This window comes from Saccostrea echinata, unplaced genomic scaffold, assembly GCF_033153115.1.
Source record: "Saccostrea echinata isolate AGI-Se365-2 ecotype Australia unplaced genomic scaffold, CSIRO_AGI_Sech_v1 ptg000003l, whole genome shotgun sequence".
In the NCBI taxonomy this organism is placed as follows: Eukaryota; Metazoa; Mollusca; class Bivalvia; order Ostreida; family Ostreidae; genus Saccostrea; species Saccostrea echinata.
In genome coordinates this window covers 7561171-7581756 of record NW_026889752.1, presented here as the reverse complement: position 1 = coordinate 7581756, position 20586 = coordinate 7561171, and the positions used below count along the sequence as shown (strand labels likewise).

Below are 20586 nucleotides of genomic sequence, written 5' to 3'. Positions count from 1 at the left end.
TATATTCGACGTGTCTTTGATGTATGAACTTTTTTAACAATGCGCACCAGGAAATGATCACATTAGTAACGTGTACATGTACCTATATTTTCATTCTCGTCCCAAATTGAAAAATAATTGGCCGACCAGGTGGAAGTCATTAGAGGCTGCGTTGGCCTTTAAAAGTGTTTCAAGCATTTGATCATTAATTTCATTTATTATATGATTGAATAATTCCCATCTCTCTGATTGGCTGAGATCCAACAATGTTAGAAAAATACTATGTTATATTGACCTGCACGTGACCTTCCAGATAAATATAAGGAATTATTTACTCTACAAAAAATAGATAGGACCAAAAATAGATAGGGAAATTCCAAATTGATGCAAATAGTTTTGGAAAGTTATTTCACTTGCACCTGATTTCCACTCATATGAACATAACATTAAGGAACATAGCTTTCTTGATTCAGGGTTGGGGGAGGGGGTTGTTGCAGGAGGCCTGCCCCTCTCCCTACCTTTTGAGAATGTAAAGTTCTAAATTAAATTTTAAGGATAAAACATTTCAATGAAACCTTCCCTCCCCTATTTTATGGAACTGTTTTTTTTTTCGGTCAATACGATGATTTAGCCACCTTTGAAGTACAATATTGTACTCCTCAGGTGTCTAAATCATCGTATTGACCTCAAAAACCAGCAATAATTGTATAATATTTAGAGAGTAAATATTAACTCATCAAAGATTGTCCTTTTATTCTTGCTTAAAACGGGTATATTTTCGCATCTTATGTTTTATTTTTGATACATTCCAAAAACTTAAGATTGGATGCTCACATATAGAGCTACAATGTACTAAATCCTGTTTATTATATTTTCAACAGTGCCAATTTCTTCCCAAATATAGTGCTACAATGTTTTCAATGCAATGACGTCTCAACTGCTCAACTATGACGTCACAGCCTTTGACAATGTGTTAAGAAAAGACAGAGGCAAAGGAAAAATCGAAGAAAATGTAATAATCAGAAAATTCAATGTTTTGTTGTTGGATATCTAATTTATTTAACTCATGAGACAGGATTTTTTTTTTATATATTAAAAAAAATCCTGTCCCCCTCGTGGAATAAATTCCATATTCAACTACAAAACATTGAATATCCTCTATTTCTCTACCTCTACATAATAGGTAGAAATCATGTTGTCTCATACACTCTCAGGAGATACATTGATGTATATCCATTACAAAAAAAAACGTATTAATTTTATCTTCTTTTTAATTACAATCCCTAGAATATCTTTTCAATGATGCAAGAAAGGTGAACAGAATGACGATTTTAAGTCTTAGCATCCACGATATCTCAGCTTAACTGAGGATGAAAATCATTAAAATACACCTTATCTCTTTCAAGTCACCTGTTGTATGTATCTTAATTTCATATCACACGAAAAAATTTTAATGTTTTTCGCTGGTGGAAATTGTAAGTGTAATAATGTTTATATAGCATTACCAGTTTATTTGTTAATTGTCAACAAAAATTGACAAAAACGCTGTACAAATTGACAATATTCTTAATCGGAAAGTGGTGGCCACTGTCGGCCATCGTAAAATACAGTTCACTATGCTGTCAAATATACTTGGACTCTTAAATTAAAAATGCTACAGCTTGTTTCTTATTTGTTGAATTCTATTATACTTGTTCTCCTGTACTTTAATTCAATTCCTCTATAAAATACTGTTATTTTTTTTTTTTTAACTTTTTTTCCGTGGCAATACCATAGAGTGGAAAAAAATATGCAATAAATATGCATGCTTTCATGAACAAAACCAAACAAATTGCATGGGTTAAACATAACGTATACTGTCTTTTCTCAAATTTTCGTTTCTAATCCGAAATTAAGCATGTGAAAGTTAAACATGTATTGTTATGCTATAAAAATTATGAAGCACATGCGATATGATTTCTTTTACCATTCTACAAGGGTGAACGTACCCGCCGCTACATTTGCCAATTTCTTCAGATGTGAACTGATTGAATAAAGAAACAATTAATCCTAGTTCAAACAGCATGTTGTAATTCTAAAACACAAATTTTGTTTTCATGCTTAATTATAAAATGTTATTTTTCCTTCCTTTTTTCCTGTAGCTTTAATTCAATTCTAATGGTAAAAATAAAACTCTCGGCATCAGTGGTCCCTTTTTTCACATTTTTTTTTTTTAATTTCCTTTTAACCTATTTCAGTAATATGTCGCTCGTGATATAGACTTAGTAAAACAAATAGAAAAATATTTTAATCAGAGCATACTATCTAATCATTTTATACATTATATATTACTAACGTCAGGTACTAATCACACAATTGCTCTCGATACATGTAAGTATATAGTTCAAATCCGGATAAGCAGATAAAATGCTATTGCTATTAATAAATGCTTAAATGGCAGTGTATTTGTATTTCATGGAAGTTATACAATCTAATTGAAATAATTTTGATTTTTTCCCCTAAAAAAAGTGAAGATAACGAACATTATCGATCTCAAAAAAATCCACAAACATTACATATCTTAAGCAGAGCAAAAACACAGACCCCCGAATTTCAGAGCTGGTATGAGGTGCCTAGGATGAGTAAGCATCCACCCTCCACCAGTCACACCCTCTGTGAGTCTTATGTATTGATTAGGTAGACGGAATACATGCATTCTGAAGTCAAATTCAGTATAAAAACAAAGGCTTAACAATTGGTATGAAAAATGTCAATCAAAATAAAACCAAATGATAGGTTATATTTGCTAATAGGGTCATAACAACCATAGAATCTATGAATTGCTGACTTTAAACAATGGTGTTGAAATCCCTGTAATATCAACTTATCTGCCAGTAGCCTTCCTCGGTGTAAAACTTGATTGTACGCAGAGCATGCTCTTGGGTATATTGACTAAGATGGGGAACATAAAATTTTATCAATTGAATCATTTGGGAATTTAACCTCCATCTTTTAGGTCTAGGTCTTTGTGTTAACTATCCATTGCATTTCATATCGTTTGTAATTTAAACATTATCCAATTTCGAAGGAAAATTTAATAAACGGTCCTACAATTATTTTTTTATGGGAAAAAAAAATCATTTTTTACTGTAAACATCAACAAATAAGTTGATAAACATTAATTCTCCTAATGCAATAATTAACAAAAAAAAGTGTTAAGTTCTGTGCTAAGCAAGAAGCGATTCATTTCAACAAAAGAAAATCTTGCACACAGCTCTATTTGAATACAACTGACAAAAAAAAAAAAAAAACAATATCAAATGACAATAAGTATTAAACACATGCTATATCTCATGCAGCTGATGATAAGTTAGTCCTGTAAAGAGTCATTCATAAGTTATGGTTATAAGTTTATTTTTTCCTCTTTTTTAAGGCCTCATCAGGAGGGTAACCAGCTACATCTACTGTGTCACTATGAATCACGAAAGCTCCTCCTGTTATTCCCGCTGTAACAGCGATATCACCCAGAGTACAAAGTACGCCGACACCGAACCTCTTCACTTGCTGGCTTTCATGTTTTCCTGTGGCACAAAACCCCGCAATATGCTCACAGTTGTTCAAAAATAAGTCGTACGTTATCTGTTCCCTATTTTCCAACAATCACTTCATTTATATTGTATTTTGATAGTTCGTAAGCGCTCTTTATACTCGTATTTGTATATAACGGGAACAATTTTCCTCCAATTTGTTATTTTTTTTAGTACTTGTTTTTAATCCTTGAACTGGAGTTTAATATATGTCGTTTGCAATGACTTCAAATTGATTTTCGTTTTCCCAGGCTCTAGTTACAATTCCATGATGAGTATATAACAAGCGATGAAACTTCTCTCAACTGAGATATGTTGTCGACTGGAATTGTCTAAAATCGTTTGAAAATAAAGAATAAATGGATCAATTGCAAGATGTTGGGTAAAGAAAATCAGTAATATCCAATAGGTCAGGGATAGGTCGATGATTGACATTTTCTGTATTCATGTCCTAGTGTCGACAAGGGATAGGTTTATAGTTGACTCTTTCCATATTCATTTTCATGATCTAGTGTAGACCGGGAAGAGTTGAAGGTTGACATTTGATACAAGTACAATTTTCGCAGAAAAACATTTAGTCATAAACGATAGACTAACCCCAAATTAAGCGGAATAGTGTTCGAGGACTAACGTTTAGTTAATATTTCGGAATGGTGCTAGAATAACCCTATACAATAGAATATTGTGTCAGGACTAACCCTTATCCCGTGTTGTTGCGAGACTAAACAAAATAAGTCAAATACAATTTCTTGATAGGGTGCGAGAATAAACCAAATTAGACGAATTGTAGCAAGGACTAACCATGATCCACGTGTCAATTTGCTGATCGATTTGATTAAAATGCTTCCTGTTGAACTGTCGAACCCCCCCCCCCCCTGGTTGAAAAGGAGCTTTATTACCAACTGTCGATAGAAGATAGAAGTCGATAGTCGATAGAAGATAAGAAGGGAAACTGTCAACAATGTAAAGTTGACAGTAAATTATAATGGAAACTGTCAACTGTTCACAATGTAAGGTTGACAGCAGATTAGAGTGGAAAATGTCAAACGTTAACCTATATAAGTTACATATACCAAGTAGTGGACAAATATATATATATATATATATATATATATATATATATATATATATATATATATATATATATATATATATATATATATATATATATATATATATATATATATATATATATGAAATAATTATGAAACTTTGCAGAAAAAAGTCATTTGCAAGTATGCAATGATAAAAACAATGTTCTTTACAAATTTGAAGGGATAAATATTTCTTGACAAATAAATTGAACGAATTTTAATAAAAGAGTAGCTTTGTACATTTTAAACAGATATTAGTAGATTGTATAATTATGTTTTGTAGAGTAGATTTAACCAGTTTCAAGGTATTCAGAAGGAAAGTTTTGGGGTAGGATGTCTCCCGGGGTACTCACCTAACAAAATAAAGTAATAATAATGCAAAAAAATGTAAAGAAAACGAACAGTGGTTATTTTCAAAAACATTGCCTCCGGGAATTAAAAAGATGGGGTCAGGTACCCACGAGGATCGAGTAAGCATCCACTGTCGACCGATCACACCTGCTGTGTGACCTATGTATTGATCAGTTAGACGGATTATTAAGTGGTTAAATTTATGAAACCAAAGCCCTAACAATTTGTATGAAATATTCTAGTCAAAATATGACCCAGTGGCATGTTAAAATTGCTAACAATGTTATTGTAACGATCGAAGAACTTAAGAAATAATTATTTTTACGGAGGTTATTGAGAAATCCTTGTAACATCAACCAATCTGTCAGTAACCAGCCTCGTTTTAAAAATGGATCGTAGTCAGAGTATGCCCTTGAGTATCGAATAAGTTTGAGAACAAAAACACCCTAGGCCGTTGATAGAGAACAATTACTACGGTACATAAATAGGGAAGTTGACGATTGAAAAGATGAAGTCATCTCGTTTGTCATAAAATTTAGTTGTTAGTTGTCCCCTATCATCTATAGTGCATCGGCTTTGTTTTTAACCTATTTTGAATTAAAAATTTTCCCTACGGACTAAAGTAAACCTCCCAACTCTTTAACACTACGAAACGTATAGTTTAACGACCCAATGTCTAAAAAATAAAAACTGGAAATTACCCCTTGGAACAATTCTTATACACTTAAGCACTAGTATGAAAAAAAGCCCCATGCCAACAGTTTCCGAAAATACGCAGGTACGTTAAGGCTCCCCGGAGATTATCAAAAGTACATCAACATTATATCATTCAAAAAGATTCTTGTCACTATATAAGAATATTATATGCATTGCTGCATATAATAATAATGCTATGGTCTTTTCTTGTACAATAGGATACAATAAATTTATTTATGTATCAAAATGTGGATAAAAGTTGCGTTATGGATTTGCGCCGACTGGAAGGAAATTTATATGCAACACTTGAAAAAGATATAATTGACAGTCACTTGATAAACAGGGTTATGTGATGTAGCAACAATTGTGTTGATATGTAGTTAAGAGATTCCTTTGTGCATATTGTCAGTAACTGGAAATATAATGATATATTTTGAATGCAAACTAATGTTTTGGACAGCCAAAGCATAGTTGCGTACATACAAAAATTATAATGGCACTATCACAACAGAATATTCTTATATAGTGACAAGAATCTTTTTGAATGATATAATGTCTTTCGATTTTTTGAAAGCAAGTAAAAATTCTTCAGTATTAACTGAAATCAAGTTTATATTTGAAATGAAGGACATCTGTTGTGTTGGTGGTTTTCAAACCATGCATTATTTACTTTTTTTATGTATATGATTAAACAGGAGTTTTACAATTATTATTGATAAAGAAGCAGTACAACAGATTAAGAGTCCACTCGCATGCCAGTCTTCATCAGCAATGCATATTCCGTGATCAGTTCTCTTTTCTTTAAATTATATTTTATCATTTTATGCTTTCTATATTAAGACAAATTCTGATACTTAAATTGGGGAACATAAATTACATACTTCTACTGGTAGCAAACTCTCTGTGGGTACATGTAGGCTCTTAAATTTTAGTGCGTCAGGTTTAGCGCAGCGACTGCGATTATACATATAATGACTGCGATATACACTGTCACTCACGAGGGTGAAATATCATAAAATAGACCATATCCCATGCATATATTTAAGGAATCACTGTCTAGTTTGTTGGGAATGCCAGTGCATCAACGATAGTTGGAAACGTGAAGTAATTTGCATAATGGGCAAAGCCCGTTATGCAGAAATTATCCCACGTGTTCAACTGTCGTTGATGTCCCTGGTATTCCCAACAAACTAGATTCCAATGATTCCTTTAATTTACATTCATGTGTGTAATAAAAGCCTAAATATAGATCGAAAAGACTTTCTTTTATTATAGAATATAGAAATACACTCGGTATTCCATGTAAATTTCGATTGTCCCATCACATGAAGTCGAATTTTACTATTTACTATTAAAAAGATAGTTCAACAAAAATTTGAGAACAAATTTCATGATTGTTTATTTCTGTTATTAATTACCAACCTTCATTACATGAACAACAAAAGGAGTTTCTTATATAATAATCAAAATCATTTGTTTGGCCTTGACGAAAGATGTAACCTAGATCCAGGCGGAAAAGCACACACGTGATCACTTCGCCGCCGTACTGAATGTCGGACTGTATTATCGAGAAATAGTGATAAAATCTGTTTGTGAAGATGAAAAATAGCATATTAATTGGAATATTCGTTGTTTACAAAATCAGATTACAAGGGCTGAGAATGTGAGACGATGTCTGCCTTAGATGATAAGGTCAGAGTGTAGGTGACGATTTCTCAGCTCTTGCCGACATTTGACGGAGATGGACGACAAGGTCACGTTTTTCATCAGACGTTTATGGAAGTAATAAAAATGTTTTTGAATAAAGCCAATACTCCTTTTAAAATTCATAAAACTTATTGTATTTCTCTTAATTTATTTATTTGTTATAAGATAAAACTCGATATCACCTGCTTATATTTGATAAACAAGTTTTTTTATGAGTCTATTTATAAGCCATTCATTTACACCATGATGGATTTACGTAGGATTTCACTTGAGAAATTTTAAATTTTATTTAAATGATCAAGATATCAACAAAGTGGACTTTCAAAGTGTTTATCATGCAGTTGAGAATATAAATATTTATAAATAAATGCTGAGACGAAAATTGAATGTTTTTGGATTGTGTCTGGATTTAATGAGTAATTGATCAAATCCACCAGCAGTTTGATTCAGTAAACTTCATTTTATTTTTCTTCCTTGTGGCGATCATTCATTTTTTGACAAAAATATAATGCTGAGGCAGAGCGATTATAAAAGACTGTAATTCGGTTTAATTGAAATCGTATAAAATGTGGCAAATGAATGGTAATCATTCGAATTACAACATGCTTATAGCAAAGAGGTTTATAATAAATTGACGCTTATAGCGAAGTGATTTTCATTCCCCATGGATTTTAAACATATTCTGAAGATAATGGATATAAAAAATTAAGTTTATAACGAAGCAAAATCGCCCGTCCCTGGGCCTTTGTTATAAGATTGTTTTACTTTACATCATAATATTAATTTAGTGTACAATTAACATTAAACACAATCTGCTAGGCGATATTAAATGGATTTGAATCGTAAGAAAGAAACTAAAATTGGACACATTATTTATTGAAATACTGTGTTTTATAAAACGGGAACAGTTCTTCGATCTTCATGAGCAACCTGTAAAGGTAAAGAAGATAAATATAGAATATGGAGTCAGCAGTATTTTAAGCTATGCAAAATTTGCTCTGAATGTTTGAAACACATATGCTCTTGATGGTACAAACACACAATCGATTCTACTTGAAATTCACAATTTTATTAGAACACAAGTGAGAAATTTAACAAAGAAATGTTAAGGATGTATATGGTTTCTGTTTACTTAAGAGCAATCATTTTCCCCATCTATTTCTTTACTATTCTTTATTATTCCTCTCGATCTACAATATAAACAAATTACTGATTAATTTACATCAAACGATTAAAATATTGGAAAAAAAAGAACATACCTAGTTACAATGACAGATATTATGGCTGTCACAATAACCACCTCTGTGCCCCAGATAAATGCAGTGAGAGGCACAGGCCATAGCTCCGGCTGTGTTTCCTGCAATGACTACAGTTCCAAGCTCACACGTTAATCTTTTCTGGGGTGCTGAAGTTATAAAGTTATAAAGATTAATGTAGTCAGATAGATGATGTTTAAAATATTAGCTTAAAGAATGATACAGTGAATACGTATGGGGATCTGATGATCAGTAAATAAAACGTATATAAAGAAAAATATATTTCTCACCAGCGTCCATCTCTGAAAAAATAAAGAGATTTTAAATAAAATTTTTGATTTAAGAATTATTTTATTCATGATATACATAATAGGATATACAATGAACATGGGTTGAACAGCAATGGCCTATATTAGTTCTCTCTATTAGAGATCAATGTACAAATGTAACAATGTTGTATATTTTGTATATATTTGTAGTTTTACAGACATGTATTTAAAGCTAATCTTTAAGGAAATGATAATAACATTTAGTGTTATTGCAGGTGTCTTTCTTAAACACAAATTGATTTTATAATAAATTTTGCGTTTTAATGTGTATGTTAGCTTCATGTTATATAAACATGGAAAGTGGAAAAAATTATTTCTAGCTCAAATTTTGTGAACATGATGCATATGAATAGTCTTTGAAAAAAATATACGTACCCAGGCATATGACCTCTTGTTTCCATGGCAACAAGGGCATTTGCTATATTTTATTACAGAAATACTTGGACTGCCTTATCCTGTTATAATTCATGTATTTTATATCCAAACTCCATGTGTAATTTTATAATGTGGGTCATAAAGTGCTTTGAAATACATTTTTCTGTTTTATAAGGAAAAATTATCTTGTAATTGATTTTTTATTAGATTTTACCTATAGAATTATATTGCATGAAGAGCTATGTTGTTTGCAAAATTCAGACAGCTTTAAAAAATTCTACATATGTCTGTAGAAGGAGAATTCTCTATTCAATAAATTAAATAAATAAAATTGGGTAGACACTAAAGACTTTAAGAAAAATATCTGAATGAAATGTTGTAAAACACTGTTGAACAAGATGTGTTTGTGAAACACTGATGCCCCCGTATGGCAGCTTATGGCGAAGGTTAAAGTTTCTCAAATGCAAGACAAAATCCAGGCCAAAAGATAAAAAAAATGTTAAATTTGAAAGCCCTAGGTGCAACTGTTCAAAAGTTATGGCGAAGGTTAAAGTTTTTTAAAAGTATGTAAAACATCAAGGTCAAGGTCAAAGTTGTTGGTATTCAAAGGAACATCTTGTCACAAGAATTACATATGTAAAGTATGAAAGCCCTAGCACCAACCATTCAAAAGTTATGGCATAGGTTAAAGTTTTTCGAAAGTAGGTCAAACTCCTAGGTCAAGGTCAAAAGGTCAAAGTGGTTGGTATTCAAAGGAAGGTGATGTCACAAGGATTACATATGTGAAGAATGTAAGCCCTAGCACCAACCATTCAAAAATTATGGCCAAGGTTAAAGTTTTTCAAAAGTAGGTCAAACTCCTAGGTCAAGGTCAAAGGGTCAAAGTGGTTGGTATTCAAAGGAAGGTGATGTCACAAGGATTAAATATGTGAAGAATGAAAGCCCTAGCATCAACCATTCAAAAGTTATGGCCAAGGTTAAAGTTTTTCAAAAGTAGGTCAAACTCCTAGATCAAGGTCAAAAGGTCTAAGTGGTTGGTATCCAAAGGAAGGCCTTGTCACAAGGATTACATATGTGAAGTATGAAAGCCCTAGCTTTAACCGTTCGAAAGTTATGGCCAAGGTTAAAGTTTTTCAAAAGTAGGTCAAACTCCTAGGTCAAGATCAAAAGGTCAAAGTGGTAGGTATCCAAAGGAAGGTCTTGTCACAAGGATAACATATGTGAAGTATGAAAGCCCTAGCTCTAACCGTTCAAAAGTTATGGCCAAGGTTAAAGTTTTTAAAAAGTAGGTCAAACTCCTATGTCAAGGTTAAAAGGTCAAAGTGGTTGGTATCCAAAGGAAGGTGATGTCACAAGGATTACATATGTGAAGTATGAAAGCCCTAGCTCTAACCGTTCAAAAGTTATGGCCAAGGTTAAAGTTTTCAAAAGTGGGTCAAACTCCAAGGTCAAAAGGTCAAAGTTGTTGGTATCCAAAGGAAGGCCTTGTCACAAAGAATACACATGTGAAGTTTGAAACCCCAAACACCAACTGTTCAGAAGTTATGGCCAAGGTTAAAGTCTCATAAAATTTTGCAAAAGTGGGTCAAACTCCAAGGTCAAGGTCAAAAGGTCAAATATGATTGTACCCAAAGAAAGGTCTTGTCACAGGGAATACACATGTGAATTATGAAAGTCATTGCTCCAACCAATCAAAAGTTATGGGCAAGGTTAAAGTTGACAACAGACAGACTAACAAACAGATAAACAGACAAACAGATAAACAGACAAACAGACAGACAGGACAAAAACAATATACCCCCGGGATCTTTCGATCCGGGGGCATAAAAACGATTGGATTACCTCCCTTGCAAGAGCTCTCTAGCAAAGGAGGTCGGAAAGAATGAAACAGACAACAATAGAGTAATTGCGGGAGAAAAAGGAAAACTTCCAACTTGGACTGAACTTGGAGTAGTTGGACAAAAACAGATAGTGGTAAGTTGAATATGTTTTATTTTTCATGTATATTTTTTTGGTAAACTTTTGATAAGTTTATCTTTTTAAAGCAAAATTAAAGATTAGGAAGGTACTCAAAGATTCATTTCTCTTTCCCATGATGTACGTGATACAAACACTTAATTGCATGAGTGATGCAACGTACCTACAGCTTGTGAGCAACCTGTTATATGACCATTAATGTTTAATTCTGCAGTTGTTAGATTACTTTTAATGCAATTAAGGATAGATAAATGCTATAATGATATTCAAAATAATTAGAGATTTGTCTGTGATGATTGATGTTTGTGAATATATACAGTGTATAAAGAGGTCATAGGGTCACACTGCAGGTAAGACTAAAGTCCCTAACCACACAAAAAAGTGATTCTAACTCACCCATTCCTCTTTTATAAATCAGATTTTATATTATTTCACATTAAAACTAAAACATTGTGTAAGTCTTATTTTTTCTCCTGCATCTTCCATACAATCAATGCAACATACATATCAAATGAGTTTTTTTCCTACCAATTGCTAAATGGATTGGGAATGGTACTGATACCATTTCAATGTTAAAAAATAGCATCAAATTTATTTACCTTAAAGTTTTGGATGAAATAATAATATAACTTGACACAATGAAAAGTTATTCTACAGAAAACAATGGATTCTGTTGAATCTATATGAAAGGAAGTACAATTGAAAATGTGTTGGTAGTTTATAAATTGATATGTCTGAGTATTTATATAATTATGTAAAAGTGAGAATAAAACTTATGAATTAAAACAAAAATGAATTATTGGGTACAATTCCCAAGTTTGTAAAATGTTTATAATAAAGTAATCAGTAAAATTATCATACCACCCCTCCATCTTCAGGAAACCAGACCTCATTATTTGGTCAAAAGAATTAAGTCATACAGATGAAGGAGGAATTAAGTGATGTTTGTCTATGAAAATTGACCCCACCCCACCCCCACTCCAGAATCCAGAACTCCTATATATATTTTGCAGCTTGTTCATTTATCTGAATTGTTCCCTTGTCTACATATATGTAACTGGTTCATGCCACATATAATTATTAACATTGACTAGCATGGTGGAAATTACATGCATTTATCATAAATGCAACCTTTACAGAAGATAGGAGGAACATGTGTGTTAATCTACTACTGTACCACTTATTCAGTAGTATTAATACATAAACTTTTGTTATTTTTACAGCTATTATAGATAGTTGAAGATGACACCCTGTTCCTTTAAAGAGGCCACTGGAGGAAATATATCTTGATCGGAACCATTATTCAAGTCTAATCTTGTTTTACCATGTTCCAAATCAGTTATCTTTCTAATAACCACATACCGGTAATCCCTAGAACTGAATCTGAAGGAATGGAGGATTGCTTGTGTTATGTATTTTTGATGATATAGACAGTTAATACATGTATGTGCCCAAATCACAGGCAAAACTTGGACTTGCTTGGACTTTTTGTATTGTTTTTTAGCCTCATGTGTGTATAAACTGAATATTAAATGATCTAATATGACTTTTGAAAAATTATGAAAATTCTTTTTGTATTTTTGAGCTATTAGGAAATGGGACTTGCAAGAATAAGTAGCCACTAAAATTCTATTTTTGGTTCTTAAGATTTTCCAAGTTAAAACTGGGGACTTGGAAGAACATTCTGATTTTATTTATTTTCTTAAGGAGTAGTTGTCAAAAGTTAAAGCATTATTCATGCACTTTAAAGAAACCTCCTCCTTAAAAAGAAAATTGCGTTGGAGATTTTACAAAGGGGTCAAATTATATTTTTTTCATTTAATTTATTAGAAAAAAAAAAACAAGGGGGGGGGGGTAGGCTCAACTCTTAGGATGTTTTTAATGAATGTGGTCAAATTAATTTTTGTTGAATCATTTTTAGTCTAAATAAACATTGACTTAAGTTCAATCTGATGTGAATTAAGAGATTAAATGATATAAGCAGAGGGGGAAAATAAAATAGATTTTTCATTGGATTTCTCCTATAATTGCTTTCAGTAGTGTATTTATGGAACTACTGAAGGAGATATTTTCAAAGGGGCATTAACCATAGCTGTACTTAATGGGCTTTTTTGTTAAAAAATTTGTGTTGTTGTTTTCATCATCTTAAACACTTCTGCATTTTTATCTTTACTGAAAATACCATTGGACCATGCTTGACACCGAATATCCTTCAGTAAAGGGGCATATTTCAAGTTCGTTCAAATAAATGGATGAGCTCCTTCCCAAGAGGAGATAATCAGGGAAAGCCAAAAATAGGGTGGGTCATTTATATTTGCATAAATCTTAAGAAAAAGATGATGTGAAAGCTTCCTGATATATCAAATAATAGCCATTGGGTTTAAGGTGAAACCACAACAGGGAATCAAAGTATACAGGCAAAAATAAAAACAGCGAAGCCAGGATTTGTCATATTATGCAAGGAATTCTTGGATAGTGCAGATGTCATTGTGTACTAATTGTGGTCCCAGGGGCTAAGATGAGGCTAAAATGGAGACTAAATGAGAATACATGACATTGTACACATTTTCAGATATTCTTTTCAAGAATAGCAAGACCAAACTTAATCATATCAATTAATTTGCAAAGATTCCCAAGTTATTTGGATTTTAGTTTTTTTCCCTCAGATTGTCAACCTCTAGGTATGGATGGGGCTAAAATTTTACATAGTGCAGGGGAGGAAAATTTTAGGGAACATCAAGGTCATTTTAATCATTATTGATGTTGAAGCATCATTATTTAGAGTTGACTAAAGGTTGTTCATGATGCATTACTTTGCACATGTTTCAAATATATGTATTTCAAGAACAGGTCATAACAGATAAAATTTTTAACTTTGACCTGAATTAATTAACTGACCTTGCCATTGGGGTCAAGGTCAACAGTAGAGCATGAATTTATCTTCTTGAATTGTCTAACAGTATACACTGGGCATCAATGTATGAAATATTTTGAGCAAGGTTCAAAATATCAAGAACCATGTAGATTTAGATAAGAAATTATTAGACATAGAATATATAATACAGAATAATTTGACCTTGGGGTCAATGGTCAAAGTGAGGAGAAGGTCATAGTTGTGCATGACTCATTTTCTGTTACAACTGCACCCATGTGGAATAAGGATATCTTGTTTCTGAAAGGACAAATTACTTCTAGTAATCTGAATTGTTAACAGGAAATCATCTAAAAATGCCCAAATTTGCATATTTTTGAATCTCCATGGCAACAATGTTTTTGAAAGTTTACCCAATTTTATTTTTATTATTATTTTTTTTTTTTGTATACTCTAACAGTTACAAAATTTCATTATTGAGTTTATAAGCAGTGGTACGGATTTTTGTCAAATGCCTTTTTAAAATGTCTTAAATTCAGCTATTTCTTGAATAAATAGCTGAACTTGTCAATGCTAAACTTGTCACTTTTTTTCATTGCCATAGCAACGCAACAGAAGAACTTAATACAATTTAATCAGGCAAAGTAGAACTATCAATTTAGTCATCTTTATAAAATGGATAGTTCTTAACCATCTTTTGAGAACATTTGCATGAAAAATACATTTAATTATGTCAGTATCTGCCCGTTTTGAATGTGAAAAATTGTTCTGGTAACTAAGGAAATGTTTCTCCTTGGATACGACTCAGTGATTATGGTTAAAATCATTAATTTTGTATTTTTCTTGTTATTTGTGGCAGAAATAATCCATACACACTATTTTTAAAAAAATCAGATTTTTGACTTTCCATAGAAAGCTCAATGCTCTTAACGCTAAAAGAATATAATGTGGATTTAACTTAGTATGACAAAGATTAAGCAAAAAATACCATACATCATATGATAAAATCTCATTTACATTTGTAGAAAAGAATGACGGCTGAAAACTGACATAGAAAGTCGGGATGAAATATATGAAATTGATATTATTTGATATTAAATGGATTTTGAGCAATCTAAAAGAAAGCTTGTAGCTTATTTGAAATACAAGTATCAACATAGCGTTACGTCATAGAACTTTGTGCAACAAAAGCTTCTTATACATTTGTGCAGTCATCAATGTCAAAAAAGAACGAACTCTGTTCACTCATATCTTAAAGTTCCTATCGTTTTATTCTTTGATAATTAAAATGGTATAATGCAAAAAGTCTTGATTGTGAATCGATTGAGTTAATCTGAGATCTTAAAATTAAATTTTAAAAAATGCATTATAACTTAAAAAGAAAACCTACCTGAGAACACCAACGAAAGACAGACAAATACAAAGAGAAGTTTGAACATTTTGTTGTAGCAAAACTCCGAATGCTCTTTGGATAGAATTCAATTCAGTTATATACTCTTCTGGTGTCTTATCCGTGACCATTTGTTCATTCACAAACAAGAGCACGCACTCAACAAGCTTTCCTTATCAGTTTTATGTATTTCACAAAGGTTATCAATGATGTCGTATACTTATATAACGATATGTTCAGAATGAGGACCTTCCTTTATTCACCGTTTTATCAATGAAGAGGGTCCTTCATCATGCCATATGTTTTCATAATTAAGCACATTCATATGTTCAACTCATATTTAAGCCAATTTCAACACTTTTCAACTAAAACACGCTGTTACGCCAAAACAATCAAATGTACGCTTTGAAATTTTTATGCGTTATTGCATTATTTAATATTTCCATGTAGTTCATTGACGTTTATTACATTCATTGAACTGTGCTCTAACAGAATTGTAAGCTCTGATATACCTGGTATCCTATGATGGGTGCTAAACGTGCGATATACCATACGATATATGATAAGTGTAATGACTTAGTTTGAAAATTGTTTTGTTTGTTTGTTTGTTTGTTTATTGTTTAACGTCCTTTTCGAGAGTTTTTCACTCATATGGACACGCCACAACTTGCCGGTGGAGAGCTGCAAATTTTGACCTATACTCGGCACTCAGGGCCATTGAGCAGTGAGGGATCTTTTTCGTGCCAACATCTACTGCGACACGGGACCTCGGTTTATACGGTCTCATCCGAAAGACCGATCTCCACGTCCCACAGTGGGATTCGAACCCGCCACGTAAGGATCATTTCCTTATTCCGCGACTCTAGAGCAAACGCTCTACCACTGCTCCACACGGGTGACAGTTTAAAAATTGCAAGCAATTGACCAATTAATTCATAACGGTTTACGGAAGCTTATCTGGATGTTACGAATATAATTGGAATTTATGTCAAATATAAAACGATTTTACTTTCTTTATACAAAGTTGTTTAGGTTATAGCTTTACACGCATTAAAACCTCAACATAGGAGAAATCGGAAGATTATGGATATGCCTCTGAAATTCCACTAAATTAAGGCTTTAGATTAAACCTCTACAATAAAAAGGGTAGGCATGTCTGAAGGCGGACCTTTTATCATAGAGGTAGAGCGCACCGTATATGCAATTCTATTTGGTGCCTCCAGACCTTAAAATGAGGTGGACAAAATATTATGTGACATCAGCAGCTCGCTCAAGCACTGGGAGTTAACGTGCGATGGATCTGTGCCCCATCTAGGGGAAGTCCAGGACTCTCATTTTCTTACCACAGAAAATGGGTATAAGCACTAGCCTTATGATTCTCATGGCTCGGAGAATGTGTAAAAAAAAATTTACTTTTTTCTGGAAGACATCTAGTTATTTCTTTCAAATTAGTTATAAGCAAAATTTATAACTAAAAATCAATAATATTTTATAATGCAATTTATTACATTTTTATTCGATACAAAACATTGAATATTCTCTATTGTTTGCTTATTTAAAATTAATATATATTAAAAGCTTCTTCTATATACAGTATGGACAGAACTGTAAAAAAAAAAAAACTTAATGATTCTATTTTAAACTTTATTAATAAAGTAATCTGTAAATGTGGGTTTGATGTCCTCTTCAGAACTAAAAAAGAAAAAAAAAACACTGTATTATAAACAATTTATACATGGAAGAGAGAGGGGGGGGGGGGCAAACTAGAGAAAAGTGATAAAAAGAACGATTGTTAAAGAGATTTAGCTCTTCAATTATCTATACAAATGCTACATAATATTGAAACATCTCTTTTTTCCAAAGCAATGTCAAAATTCTAAGAATTACTGGATAACAATACACTAGTATTTACTTTAAAATTCTATTATTCTATGATCGCTTAGCCTTATTTTGAATACCAACTATCCAACTACCTATTTTTGAACGAAAACAAGAACAGATAAAGAGTAAAGAAATGTCCGGGATGTGACTGAGAAAGCCACAGAAAAAATAAAACCAACTTACTTCATGTATCGTGGATTTTCCTCCTACACAGCTAAAATGTCTGCTAAACCATCTTCTTAATCTTTTCATTCTCTGAAATGTAGAAAGATGATACAATATGCAGATGTAGAGAGTGATGCTCTTTAGTAATTTAGTTTTACTGGTTACATCATAATTGGATAACCTATCTGTGCAGTCTCAGTCCCAGACTGGTGCAACTGCGGATTAATGACCTCGAAACCATGTGTAGTGTTGAAGACTTTATTCTGATAATGGCTTCACAAGAGGTAAATGACTGAAAATAAAATTGAAACAGACAATAAATTTCTAGCTTTCTCTACAAATAATATTCACTCATAATTTCACAAAAATGACCTCATCAATTTTGAATACACTATGAAATACAGGCCTAAATTACTTAGAAGAATTTTGACAATAGATGCAAACACTGTATAAACACAAAGACTTGGCTTAAGATCAATGGTAAACAAGAACAAATAATCAGCCCGAATTTCCTCTATCAAAAATGACAACAGATTTAAACACATGGAAAATATCATTATAAAATATGAAAAAAGTTGTTTAACACATTAGACATATGCACATATTAACACTCACATCGCTGTGGCACCTCACAGGTATCAAAACATCAAAAAAACAACAAGGGTTAACACAACCCACATTTGCACCAGCTCCGGCCATGCTGAATCCCAGACGTATATAACAAGACCGGTCTTGGCGGAAACAAGATATCCGGAAAGCGTGACAGCACACTCCCCGCCTGACTAGACTAGTCACTACTCATTAGTCGGAGCGTAGAGAAGGACCACTTCTGTGACTGGTCGAAAATACTCCACTGGGCGTCCTTGCCGGATGACTCTAACTTTCACCTTTCGAACGTTTCCATCTTCGCTTTGGATTGCTTCTTCCACCAACCCTAATGGCCAAGCACATCTGTTCATATCTTTGTCTCTTAGCATGACAACATCTCCTTCTCGTAAATTCTCCTTCTCAGTCTTCCACTTTCTTCTGGATTGCAGATTCTGTAAGTACTCATCTTTCCATCTTTTCCAAAATCTGTCCGCTAAGACCTGCACGTGTTTCCAATTGGATTTGAACATGTCTCGAATGTTCAGGTCCAAGTCTCGAAGAGGTGGTACTTCATCTCCCTCTTTCTGTGTGAGCAATACATTCGGCGAGAGAATCATTGCATTCTCTGGGTCTGACGATACAGGTGCTATTGGGCGAGAATTGATGATCATGGAAACTTCTGCCATAAAGGTGACCAGAACTTCGTGGGTTAGCTCCTTTGCAGAATTCTCCAGTAGTAAAGCATCTATGATCTTTCTGGCCACACCTATCATGCGTTCCCAAACGCCTCCGAAATGTGACGAATGAGGTGGGTTAAAAATCCATGTGCTTCCTTCGCTCAGGAGGAACTTCTGAACGGCTGGATCCTCAACGTTTACAGCAACTGTGTTTGAAGATGTAGATCCAACAAAATTGGTTCCTCTGTCTGACCTATACTCCAGTACTTTGCCTCTAATGGAAACAAATCTGCGCGATGCATTTATGAAGGCGGACGTTGACATCTGTTCCACAACTTCGATGTGCACTGCCCGGACGGTGAGACATGTGAACATGATTGCCCATCTTTTACTATTTGCACTTCCACCACGTGTTCTTCTACTGACAACATTCAAATGTCCGAACGTGTCAACTCCAACGTAGGTAAATGGTGGAACTGGTTGTAGGCGACAAGAAGGAAGATTGGCCATGATTTGTGTCTGTAACTGTCCTCTGAGTTTCCTGCAGGTAACACACTGGTGTAAAATGGAAGATACCAATTTTCTAGCACCTTTGATCCAAAACCCCGCAGTGCGCAATGCTCCTGCTGTAATGTGCCGCCCCTGATGATGTACCTTTTCATGGTAATGCCTAACCAGCAATACTGCAACATGTGAGCTCTTAGAAACAATGACTGGATGTTCCATGTTTCTTCCAAGGTTAGCGTTCTTTAGCCGTCCGCCTACTCTAAGTACTCCTTCTTCATCAATATATGGGTAGAGTGAAGACAATGGACTGTCATTAGGTACTGCTTTACCACTAGTCAGACTCTGGATCTCTTTTCCGAAGACAGCTTTCTGGACAATCTTTAGGATCAGCAGTTCCGTGGCACTAAACTCCTTCGCAGTTGTGTGACTTATATGAAATGTTTTCTAAGCCTGCTCATACCAAGAACAAGCCTTTCCCATGAGGAAAATTTACAGAACCTTTTCTCCCAAGAGGATGGGCTATAGGAAGAATTTTCTGTTTCTTCTACTTTCATTGCTGTAATCAAGGTCTGACTTCCACATCATCATCAGGTTTGACCATTTGAAAGCTTTCATCTATGTCCTGCTTGGAAAAGGAAACTTGAAAGGGAGGTTTCCACCATTGACAGTCTTTTAGATTCTTGGCCAGAACTCCTCTAGTCCCTACATCTGCTGGCTGGAGATGGTGCATTTCCAAAGACATGTTTGCACATTCTGTATTCCGTAAGTTCCTTACTGGGGTCATTATCACGATGCCACATAAACCTCAAATAATTCTTATGCTCCTCTGCGACAATGAATCCGAAGAACATTTGCTCAATGTCTGCTACTATAGCAACTGCACCTTTCCGGAAACGGAGTAACACACCAACAAGACTATTGGTCAAGTCCGGTCCGCAGAGCAAGACATCATTCAATGACGTGTTCTCAAACTTTGCTGAAGAATCAAATACGACCCTCAGCTTTGATGGTTTCTTTGGGTGGTAGATCCCGAATATTGGCAAATACCAGCATTCCTCAGAGGGCTTCAAGGGTGGGGCTAGTTCCGCATGCCTTTCCAATATCCCTTCCATGTAGGCATGAAAGTGATCTCGCTTGCCAGGATTCCTGTCCAAGGTTTTACTCAAGATCCTAGCA

General features: G+C 33.7%; 2 protein-coding genes across 2 annotated transcripts in view; both read right to left on the bottom strand.

The window, feature by feature from the left end:
• The window catches only part of LOC133178817 (uncharacterized), a 40973-nt gene extending 24829 nt beyond the window's left edge, over positions 1-16144 (bottom strand). Inside the window, exons 1-3 of the mRNA XM_061313504.1 lie at positions 16061-16144; positions 15593-15667; positions 8940-8951 (exon numbers count right to left, since the gene is read on the bottom strand). Of these exons, the coding sequence (XP_061169488.1) occupies positions 8940-8951; positions 15593-15667; positions 16061-16144 (171 nt within the window). The remainder of the gene's footprint in view (positions 1-8939; positions 8952-15592; positions 15668-16060) is intronic.
• Positions 16145-17835: 1691 nt separating this feature from the next.
• On the bottom strand, positions 17836-20011 carry LOC133178815 (uncharacterized). The gene is made up of 3 exons (XM_061313502.1): positions 19985-20011; positions 18254-19821; positions 17836-17930 (listed from the first exon to the last, which is right to left on the bottom strand). Exons 1-2 carry the CDS (start codon positions 20009-20011, stop codon positions 18433-18435), a joined length of 1416 nt encoding a protein of 471 aa, XP_061169486.1. The 3' UTR covers positions 17836-17930; positions 18254-18432.
• Between the last annotated feature and the right edge of the window lie 575 nt (positions 20012-20586).

Excerpts from the sequence above, each read along its gene's own strand:
- LOC133178815 (XM_061313502.1), bottom strand. The coding sequence starts at position 20,011 with ATGGTCAAACCTGATGATGATGTGGAA. Across the intron at positions 19,822-19,984 it reads AACCTGATGATGATGTGGAA|GAGTTTAGTGCCACGGAACT; the intron begins GTCAGACCTTGA and ends ACAACTGCGAAG.